Here is a 12,152-nt window from a genome sequence, read left to right on the forward strand (position 1 = left end):
CCAAAATAAAACATTTATAATGGCTATCAAAACTAATGTTTTAGCCTCAAAAAATATCTTGTCCATTCCTTGCGAATTTCTTCAACTTTATCTATACCCAATGGCTCGACTCCATCAAAAACCTGAAATATGGAATATATTAATTATGGTGTATCATAGGAAGCAAAGTTAAACATCAATAATTGAATTAACTCTTACATCGACCCATGAATCAACAATGGTAGCACGAACTATAGTCCACATCCAATGCATAACGTAGTATCCGCACTCAAAGCTTCCACGTTGCCTATTGCACTAATATATGAAATTTATGTAATTAATATATGAAGAACTAAGACATTTTAGTTCATAATATGTAGATTGAATGCAAAGTACATACCTTAGGATAAATCCAATCAAGATGAGATGAAGATGTAGTGGATTTACCATCCAAGACACCACTTACATTAATAACACTAAAATAAAAGTCATTAGTAATTTACAATATAATCATGATAAAACACATTACTTTTGTAATGAACACATACCTTTGTATTAAAGTTTTCATTTCTTTGCTTGGCTTCTTGTGCAATGAACAAAACCATACGACAATACGGTCTATGGGGAAAATAATAATCAATTGCCAATGACACCTGGTAAATAAGAATTTTAGTTAGTGATATGAAATTAGTTAGATAATAACTAAAGTAAGAGTCCAACTTACCCTTCAATATAAGGGGCGATGTAAATTCTTTTCTTGGATTCATGAATCCATCGTTGAATATATCTTTGAGTGTGCATTGATCTATTCCTAAACTTTTGTATAATTTGAGGCTCAAGGAAACCATAAATATCATTGTGCCCCGCATTGACAATTAATTCATTTAGATACCTACATTCATACAATTTCATAAGGCTAAGGTTGATTTCACAAAAAACATAAGATAAATGCAAAATCTAAATTTAGAGTGCACTCACATAATCCAAATGACTGCAATGTTCAACATCTGATTACCCTGTATTATTTCCCACAAATCTAACATGTTCACATACAAAGGTATATTGCCATTGTCAACGCCAAATATTATTGCATCCCAAGGAATGGGAAAAGGTTCTTGATACAAATCAGAAGAAGCTACAATCAACCCTTGAATTGGATTACCATTCTGGCTCGAGCTCGGGCTCATCCTCGGGCTCATAATCGGGCTCAGGTTTTTCATGAGATACAATTTGGGACTTTTGTCTAATCCTAGAGTCCTATAAAACATATTAACAAACTTAAATATGAGGTGTGTTAAAAGTTATGTACAAATGTAATTAAGAAAAACATACCTTTTTTGTTGAAATTGACTTGATTAATTCTTTTGGCCATGAGATAAATGTTCCAATTGCTTTTCCTACTACTTGCATCTCCCCTGTAGGCACTGGTACTGGAGCAGTGGCATCTCTAATGTCTTCAACCACCACTCTAACCAAATCATCTAGCATTGGCACAGTGTGCATGGTGGACCCACCTGGATAGACTCTCCCAATGGCAACAAAATGAGGAACACCTCCAACAAAGAACTTACAACGATAGGAGATATCAGTCTCTATGTCCTTATCTTCATTTGGATTCAGCACATTATGGTTGGTGGACATGGACTCCATCATTTCTCCCACTCACGCCTTAAATCTTCAGTAACTTGTCTCCTTATTTGCTGAGAAAATTGCTCCATCATCTCTTGAGTCATAGGTGCCGCAGAAGTGTTGGGTCAAGGACATGATCCAAAATATTGTTTCACACCCACACCAAAACCAACAATACGCACACGACCAGTGTGTTCTTTAGTACCAATAGTAGTGCTCAATATGTCACAACGACCCTAAGAGACAAAATTACCTCGTGAACTTTGTTTTACAAGTTCATCCTATAAAAAAGAATACATTGTCACTTATAATACAAATTACAATAAATAATTGCTACACCATCTCCATTGTAACTTATAATTCTTTTAGCAATCATCATTGATTTCTCAAATGTCATTAGTCCTCCTGCTTTTGTACGAGCCATCTTCCATTTCTCATGTCGGCTAGGAGGAGATGGAGGAGAAGGAACTTCTTCAGCAGCAGCTATGTCCGTTTGTTTCTTTAACTTCTCTTCCATCATTCTCTTTTCCAATAAGTCATATCCTCCTCGAGAAAGTCTGTAAGGAGTAGCATTTTTTTGTTGGATAGCTTGAGCTTTCTTTCTCTTTTCCTGTTAAAGAGACAATATTTTGCATAGTACTTTTATCATCTTCCGCCTTTGTATAAAAAGACAACATATTAATGTCATATCCGATCCATGTTATAACATCAAAGTTCGGTCCTCTAGCTAACCATTTTAAATCCTCAACATCACAATCTTCTTGACTAATTTTTTCTTTAAACCATTTCATAAAAGTCTTGTTACGTTCAATCAACAACCATTTTTCATTTGCCCGAGGATTCATTGACTTCAACAAGCTTTTATGTGAGTCAATGTAAGGGATAACATCATCAGTATTATTCAATATATAGAAATGTGCCTGGAGGACTTCATGTTGATCTTTTCGAACAACCTTTACACCCCGTGTGCCTTTACCTTCATTTCTTCCTTCATGTCCTAACTTTGGAATGCCAATGACTTCGACATCTAAATAATATTTTGTAAAAAACTCAATTGCTTCCTCAGCAATATATCTCTCAATAATAGATGCTTCTGGTCGATAAGGATTCTTCACATATCCCTTCAATATCTTCATATATCGCTCAACTGGGTACATCCATCTTAAAAACACAGGGCCACATATTTTAATCTCTCTTACTAGATGGACTATTAAGTGGACCATGATGTCAAAAAATGAAGGAGGAAAATACATTTCTAGTTGACATAAGATCATGACAGCTTCATTTTCCAAATCATTTAATGTGTTTGGCTCAATTACTTTCTGACAAATACTATTAAAAAATATGCAAAGACGAGTGATGGCTTGTCTTACATTCTTAGGTAAGACACCACGAATAGCCACTAGGAGAAGTTGTTGCATGAGAACATGGCAGTCATGAGATTTCAAGCTAACAAGTTTCAAATCTTCCATTGAAACGAGACTCTTAATATTTGAAGAGTATCCTTGTGGTAGTTTCATTTCGCGGAGGCATGCACAAAATGTTTTCTTCTCGACTTTTGTCAAAGTGTGACATGCTGGAGGCAAATAAGTCCTTTTAACATAAGCTTGTGGTTGCAACTCCAAGCGAAGACCCATCTCAATTAGATCTTTACAAGAATTTACATCATCCTTTGTTATCCCTTTAATGTTAAGCAATGGCCCAATTATACTATCACAAACATTCTTTTCCACATGCATTACATCAATTAAATGCTTGACATCTAATTTGGCCCAATATGGAAGTTGAAAGAATATTGAGTTTTTCTTCCATATGTTTTTCATGATAGGTTTCTTTAGTATTTTTCCAAATGTGACATTGACTTGACACACTCGCTCATAAACTTCTTCTCCAGTTAAAGGTGGAGGTGCAATTTTATCCTCTTGGCATCCATTGAAAGCCTTTTTCAACCTATGATATGGGTGATTACGTCTTTTAGAAATTTTCGATGACCAATGTAACATGTCCTCCTGGCATGTTTTAGTTGATGATAACTTGTTTTTTCTTCACATATCGAACAAGCATAATGTCCCTTCACACTATAACCGCTCAAGTTTCCATATGCCGAAAAGTCATTAATTGTGCAAAATAACAAAGCTCGCAGATTGAAATTGTCATTTCCATGTGCATCAAACACCTCCACTCCTTCTTCCCACAACAATCTCAAATCTTCTATCAATGGAGTTAGGTAAACATCAATATCATTTCCTGGTTGCTTTGGTCCTGATATCATCATTGATAACATCATGTATTTTCTCTTCATAGACAACCAATAAGGCAAGTTGTAAATGATTGACAAAACAGGCCACGAACTATGCTTGCTACTTAAATTACCGTAAGGATTCATCCCATCTGTTGCAAGACCAAGCCACAAATTTCTTGGATCACTCCCAAACTGTGGATAGAGAGTATCAATTTTCTTCCATTGAGGTAAGTCAGCTGCACGTCGTAACAATCCATCACTCTTTCTTCCATTTGCATGCCAAACAAGGTTTTTTTGCATCATTAACATTGGCAAATAAATGTTGAAATCATGGTATGATTGGAAGATACCATTACACTTTTGCAGGAGGACCCTTCTTCATGTTATCTTCATCCAAGTCATCATCCTTCACTTTGAATCGTGATACCCCGCATGTTGGACACTTAGTCAATGTTTCAAACTCTTTTCTATATAATATACAATCATTTGGACAAGCATGTATTTTCTGGTACTCCATACCCATCGGACATAGTATCTTCTTTCCCTCATAGTGCCAGGTCGACAACATATTCCCCTCTAGGAGCATTTCATGCAATAATTCAAGCAATTTAGTGAAACTTCTATTGGTCCACCCATTTTTTGCCTTGATGTTACATAATTTTAATATTGCTGACAAACGCGTGAATCCTGTATAACCGGGATATAAAGATTTTTCTGAATCATCTTTCAATGAATCATACACTTGTGCGCTTTAAAAATTGTCTTCTCCAATATCATCAATCATATCCTCCATGTGATCTTCATGATATACATTTGACTCTTGAGATTGAGGTATGCTTGAGAGCTTTACAACTTCACCATGCCAGGTCCAAGTTCTATAACTCTTTAAGAAACCTTCATGAAGGAGATGTTCTCGTATCAACTCAATTGATTGTCGTCTCACATTCAAACAATTAACAGAAGGGTGGTAATATTTTCCATTCATGAGTGTAGCATTTCACTAAGCAAATTGAAGAAACTCTTCAACGCCATTCTCATACACATCAGTGATTCGACTAGCATGCACCCAACTCCGATCCATTACTACACAACATAAAAAAGCTCGTTTATACTTGCATTCAATATTCTCCAACTGTCCAAATGAACAATTGAAGTTTATAAGAATGATTTTCTTGATGATTGAAAAACATGTTTAAATCATTGATTCTTTAAATCATTGATTGAAACCACTCAAACTAATTTCTAAAAACATTGCCGAGGGTCGGACACCTTCGGACTCAACCAACACGTTCAACAGCAGTGTGGCAGGTCGAACTGAGCGGAGAGCAGCTCCGTCAATGGTGCCGACGTTTGCAGCGCGAAAGAGGATTTTTGAACAGAGAACGGCTGCGCAGAGGAGCGGCTATGGTGGCCGTGCGAAAGAGTGGAGTGGACGATGGTGGTGGTGTGGAGTGCAGCGTGAAGATGAAACACAGAGAAGAGAGAAAGAAGAACGCAAAAGAAGCATGAAGACAAAATAGAGATATGAGGGGAAACCCTAGCTGGGAAAAAAGGGTTGTATTACATCGGTTTGATGGGGACACCGATGTAGTATATGTGTTCTATGCAGAATATCTAGGTTTTTTCTTTTTTTTTTGAAAAATGGATATTACATTGGTTATATTGAAAAACCAATGTAATGAAGTTCGCAGAAATTTCAAAAATGCCACCACGCACTGCGCTACATTCATTTTCTTGTAACTGGTGTAATATCTTGTTCTGCACTAGTGTAAACACTGTTTGGATGTATACATTTATTGGATACATTTTTCTATCATCTCTGTTGTTTTACCGAGTAGAATACATTTATTGGATACATACATGACTTTTGTTTGCAACATAATACGTATCGTTTATGTAATTTTATGAATAGCAAGAAAGTTGTAAATTAAATAATTAATGTAAATACTTGATGTTATATATTAATTGAATGTATTATAGGGAATCCAAATAGATTGTTACATTTTAACCTCTGAACACCATTTTCTGTGTTCTTCTAATCTGACAAAACAAAATTGGCTGCCAAAGTACAAATGCATGCCTGTCTGAGATCATTTTCTGCCTTTTTCAGGAAATAATTAAAAAAAAATGTCCTTTTCTGGTTTCAAAGAATTCTTGTTCTGCAAATGATTCCAGTTACAACTGTGATGCAGCAAAGAAAATCCTCAAGGAGAAAAAAATTAAAAAAGAAGAATATGATGATTCAACCATTTACATTTTATCACTTTATATTCTTTGTCTGTTATATAAAAATTTTACAATAACAACTAAAATAAATAAATTTTCCTTAGAAATAACATTTATTTTGTGATTATTATTCACAGGTTCTTCTTCGGCCCCACCTCTTCAATCACTTACTGAAACTGTTCTCAAGAAGTTGACTTTCAAAGATATTAATGGAGCATTGATAATCTCAACAAAATTTCTTCATCCCATAGTAATGAGACAAATATATAGTTGTTTCTTCATATCTTATACACAGGTTAATTTTACTGCGTATTATCTTTAATAGATGTCATATTTAGTTTTATTACATAAGCAATTTAATGCTTGAACAGATAAAGAAGAATGACAGACATGCAAGAAGGTTCAAACAAATGCAGAAATGACAGAAACTGATTCACGCTGATTGAATACACATGGAAATATAATATTTGAGTTTGATCTGAATGCGTGTACAAATGGCAGCCATGCAAAAGGGTCAGATTCAATTTCATCAGATCATCATTCCAAGGTTCTGCAATGCTGCTGAGATGCATCAGATAGACGAGGATCATTCACAGATATCAGTAGCCATTATCAAATATGTTAATGCAGAAATAGAGAAAGTTCAGGTGTTAAGCTTCTAATCTTGAGTTTAGTTAATTTTGAATGTTTAGGAGGGTTACAAAACAAAGTTTGTTCTAATTTGATGTGAAAAATGAGTACTACAACCATACAATCACATTATAACATTTTTGAGGTTACAGTTTTTATTTTTACTATTACCAATAACTTGTAATATCATTTTACAGCTGTAAAAATATCGAATTTCAAGGGTTTTGGTTTTTCATCCAAAACTTTTTTGTGTATTACTTTTTAACTGGTTTAATGGAATTATTTCTCGGTCGATGGAATCCCAAATGCCAAGAAGGCAGAAAATTTACTCTGACAGCCTCCAAAACGCAGACCTTGGAATGCAAAATTGCCATTGAATTTTCTGAGACAGGTTGGTTCCTCGTTCACTATAAATTCTTGTTTACGTAAGAGAATCAAAACACTTAGAATTTATTCATAGTTTCTCTCTAAAAAAACACATCTTGCAGATACATATCTTGTTCAAGTTCAATCCTAGAGGTTTGCTCTTCCTTCCTAGTTGTGTGAATTATACTTCTCACTCACTTTAGTTTATGCTTCTCTTGCTTTTGTAAATGTTTCTTCCTTTTGTTTTCAAAAATACTTGCTGTGGTTCTGTTAATGCAAACCCTTGTTGGGATTCCCTTCTCTACATCGATACTTTTGTGTATATCATATTAAACTTCAATTATTGAACTTACAAAATTTTATTACTTGGGTCGAACTAAATCATATCCATAACATTATATTACTATTAAATAAATGGTATATATGTTACAAACAAAAGGCATGCGTGCAACAAATACTTTCTGTTTCATGCAATTAATCTTTGTATCTGTTTCATTGTTATTGTTAGAGAATGTGTTTTCAATCCATAATAGCTCTGGTGCACTACAACGGTCGGATCATCAATGACGAGCTTTTGTCATCACGATTTGTGAGCCAAGTTTCACGATATCTTGAAGTCAATAACTCCATGTCAGTAACCGCTCTCAAACAAACGATTCTTGATTTGTTTATTGCTTCCAATGGAAAATCATACACCGTTGATTTGTGTTATCGTTGTCCACTTAAAACAAATGAATTAAAGATTTCTTATCGTACTGTGATGATTGAGAATGACGACGATGTCAAATTCGTGATTGGTTATGCCAAAAAATACGAACCTCACGTACAGTTTGAGGTCATGGCATTCATCCGAGAATACATCGAAACATCAAGTGATGTCATTTGGGAGCACATGGAAAAACAGCTAAATGATTCGTTAAACATCGAGTAGTCTATGATTTTTTATGTATTCTTTTGTTAAATTTCTAATGTATGTTTCTTGTTCAATTTCAAATAAAATTAATCATTTATTTTATTCTCAAAGTTAATTGGGACACCGTAACACCACTGAATTGTTGATTCTATGGTCGTGTTCCACTTCTCTCCGTATTACTTTTTAATCACTTCTTCAACCGCTCTATCATCTCCGAAATCTCAATGTTATGTATATCACGTTTATTTTATCAAAGTTAAGTATGCTAAATAATCACTAGTGCAAAATAAGTATATTAGATCGGTTCTGGAGCGCATATTAAATCGGTTCCGCAACCGATCTAATATACACTGATGTAATATGTCAAAGACATATTAGATCGGTTCTGAAACAACCGATCTAATATCTTTTACTGAAAAGAAAAAAAAACATTTTCGAAAGTGACCATACGAAGGGGCAAAGGAGAAACGAACCATCAAAGACCACAAACAAACCACCACAGACCAACACCAACGAACCACCAAGTGAACCACCAACGAACCACCATGGAGAACACCGCACCCCAACCACAAACTTGACTAAGAGACTTCACAAAACACCATGGGAACCAGCGGCGCGTCACAAATTTGCTTCATTTGCAAAGGAGATGGGAAAGCACCAAGCACCAAGAAAGACAACTACAAAGAGAGCTTTCTCTACAAACAACAACCCTAGGCATGAGAAAATGAAGGAAAAAAACACTAACTTGTTGCATTGGTTGTTGAAGAGTGGCATGGAAGAGAAGAAGAACCTTGTTGAAGCACGGTGCGACGGTGGTAGGGCACGGCGACGGTGGTCAATGGCGCTTGGAAGAGAAGAAGAAGCAGTGGAGGCGCAAGAGAGAAGACCAAAGGAGGCATGAGAGAGAAGACGAAGTTTGAAAAATGAAAAGGGTTTTCACAATTTGTAGTGCAGAAAACATATTAGATCGGTTGTTTTTTTAACCGATCTAATATGTACATATTAGATCGGTTCTTTATATAACCGATCTAATATGTATATATTAGATCGGTTCTCCCTATAACCGATTTAAAATACTTTCCAGTATTTACAAAATTGCCACCGTGTTTTAAATTAAATCGGTTCCGTTTCAACCGATCTTATATCTTGTTCTACACTAGTGCAGAATTCCCATTTTACCTCATCTTATATGCCTCGGTTGGCCAAAAATCGAAGCATATAATGACGTAGTGGCATTTTTGCAATTAGAGTCAAGTTTTAGGCCTCGGTTCTCCAAATACCCGAAGCCAAAGAGCGGTATAGGCCCCGGTTCGCTCAAAACTGGTGCCAAAGAGGGGTATAGGCCTCGGTCCAGTAGGCCCGAAGCCAAAAAGTGGCTGGAAGTCAGGGGTATAGGCCTCGGTCCAAGGAGACCCGGTGGCAAAAGGGGCTCAATGGCTTCAGTTCCTCTAACAACTAAAGCCATATGGTTTATTTAGGGTTCAAAATTCGCGAACCATTCTTCCTCCCCGTGCCAGCGCCTATGCAATTCCACTCTCTCTCTCTCTCTCTCTGCGAAGCCCTTCCTTCACTCTCCCTTTCTTCCTCCTTCACCGTCCGCAACCCGTGGCGAGCTTCCGACGAAACCTGCAACGGCGACGATAGCACCGACTCTGGTCGTTCACCATTACCGTGCGCCACTATGACCACTGTGCAATTTTGCACCGCCAAACTCTCTTTGCACCAAGCTCAAAGATGAGAGTCTCTACACGTTTCGCATCCTTTCTCTCGTTCACGGCGTACCAAAGATGGTTGACTGCACTTGAGCCCTAAAACGCCATTGGCCGCTGGTGCCTTCGAGGCTCAACCCCGTTTCTCCTCTCTCTGTTTTATCCATTCTTGGACCCATTGCTTGAATGTTGTTTGGGTTTTAATTAATATTATCATGGGTTCCTTTAACGGAGTTACCAATAGGGTTTTGAGGCTGGCGCCGCCATCGACGGTGGGCAGAGCGGGGCTTGCGGTGAGGTACGCGGAGGTGGTTTTGCTTGCGGAGCAATGCCTGCACGCGCTGGCGACGATGAGACAGGGCACGCAGGCGGCGTTTTACGGGATGTTGCCGGAGAGGGTGAGTATGCATATCAAGCTGTGGTGAAAATTGGTGGCCTGCAAAAATTTGAGATGATGTATCTGTGTGCGTGGCATTATCTGTTTATCTATGCATGCATATATTGCTCACAGTTGTTACTTAAGTGCGGGGAAAGAGAACATGTATGAACACCACCTTCATACTTTACACACTTCATTCTCTTTCTTCACCTGTGTAAGCGTAACACCCAAACCAGTTTCATCTACTACCCCATCATCCTCTCTGTCTCACCATCATTCATCACCACATAACCAAACAGATTCTCACCATTTTTACTCGTTCATCCTAACACAGTTTGGATCACTAATACACCAGAAAACTTATCACCACCTTCTTCCCGTCGCACTCAACACAAACACAAGATTCCTCCATCATCATTTTCACATTCCTGCATAAAAAACCAAAATAAAAAATAGATTCACTATCCTCCATTGTTAGCCACCACTCCAACGTTTTCACAACACGCCAAACTCTCGCGCCTTTCACACCCAAGGCAGAAAACAAAGAAACCACGTGAGGAATCGCCGACGGGTCGGAGCTGGAGCATAGAAACGCCTTGCCCACGGGTTCCAATGTTTTTTTTCTTTTTTTTTCTTGCAACAAAGGAAGAAGGGTCTTGCGCGAGAAGAAGAATGAGAGATTTGGAGTGTCGCGGAGGCCGGCGTCGCTTCTAGTCGCTAGTGACGCCGTCGCCAGCGACTTTGGCAGACTGGGAAGTATGCAAAGTCGTGACCTTGGGGCTTGAAGGGGTGGCTCGCGTTCGTGGGGAAGATGAGAACGAAGGAGCACTCACGAAAAGGAAAAAACGAGGTCGAAATAGTGACATTTTTATTGTGTCTGTCCAGCTGCTCATGTCGTGTGACACTTTCTTCCAAATAATTCAAAAATACTAACAAAATAATTTTCTTTCTCTTTTAGTGTCTGTCTGACCGCTCGCGTCGTGTGACACATATTTTCAAGTAATCAAAAATACAAATAAATGTTAATTTTCAAAATATAAAAACATCAACATTTTTAAACAAAAGTGTTTAGTTTAGAACTACGTGATCCTTGATTCTCCATCGTGAGATACGTAGGAGCAAGGCTAGTCCTTGTTAGGTTCACCTCTAAAAAACCAAAATCAAATCATTTTCCAAATATCTTATAAAGAACTACGTAACCCTGATTTCTCATTTTGAATGAGAATACGTAGGACCAAGGTCAATCCTTGTCGGGCCCAAAAAATAAAAAAAAAAAATTATTTCTTTTTAGTATTTTTGTCTTATTATTTTTGGGGAAAAATAACATTTTAAAAATCATATCGACTTTGCATTTTTAATTAAAGGTACTACCCTCGGGCGGGCGTTGTAGGGTGGTAACACCTTCCCTACGCGTAACCGACTCACGGATCCAAAAATTAGTTTTTCGCAGACTTGTCTTATCTTTATGGTTTTCCATAGTTTTCCAAAATAACTATGGTGGCGACTCCAAATCTCTTTTCAAACTTGTTTTCTTTTTGGTTCGTCATCCCATCGCGATTCTGGTTGCGACAGATGGAGTTCCATATTCATGGTTTGAGAATAACGGGTAGGTATGGATTTCACTGCGAATATGAAAGAGGTGGATTATGAGGAACTGGCATGTAATATATATATATATATATATATATATATATATATATATATATATATATATATATATATGTGTGTGTGTGTGTGTGTGTGTGTGTGTGTGTGTGTGTAAAAGTGCATCAGAAATTCAACCAGAAACATGACTAAAGTGCCACAATTTTGCACCAAACAATACCCCAAAATAGCACCAAAAATCACCTCAGGATAGCATCCATGGTGGTAGACCAAAGCAGCAGTAAAAGATGAAAAACACTGCATTAAATAACTGCTGTTTCAAGCTTCAAATTAGCATCAAAAATAGCCAGGACAAACTCTGCACTGCTCCAAACAATAGACGCAACTAAGCCACATGTACCAATTCAAGAAAAACATATTGCACCGCTTTAAGCTAGGAGTGTGGCTGTCACGTTTTGACTTCGGGTTAGCTTT

At 37.2% G+C, this 12,152-nt stretch overlaps 1 protein-coding gene and 1 long non-coding RNA gene across 2 annotated transcripts; one reads left to right on the forward strand and one right to left on the reverse strand.

Moving 5' to 3' along the window:
* Positions 1-1,909: 1,909 nt before the first annotated feature.
* Positions 1,910-4,150, reverse strand: LOC114170208. The gene is made up of 3 exons (XM_028055695.1): positions 3,741-4,150; positions 2,442-3,558; positions 1,910-2,218 (listed from the first exon to the last, which is right to left on the reverse strand). Exons 1-3 carry the CDS (start codon positions 4,148-4,150, stop codon positions 1,910-1,912), a joined length of 1,836 nt encoding a protein of 611 aa, XP_027911496.1.
* Positions 4,151-7,138: 2,988 nt separating this feature from the next.
* LOC114170734 lies at positions 7,139-7,829 on the forward strand. The gene is made up of 2 exons (XR_003601129.1): positions 7,139-7,225; positions 7,581-7,829. It is a non-coding gene; the product is annotated as an uncharacterized LOC114170734 (long non-coding RNA).
* The last annotated feature ends 4,323 nt before the right edge of the window (positions 7,830-12,152 follow it).

This window comes from Vigna unguiculata, chromosome 11 (genome assembly GCF_004118075.2).
Source record: "Vigna unguiculata cultivar IT97K-499-35 chromosome 11, ASM411807v1, whole genome shotgun sequence".
Lineage (NCBI taxonomy): Eukaryota > Viridiplantae > Streptophyta > Magnoliopsida > Fabales > Fabaceae > Vigna > Vigna unguiculata.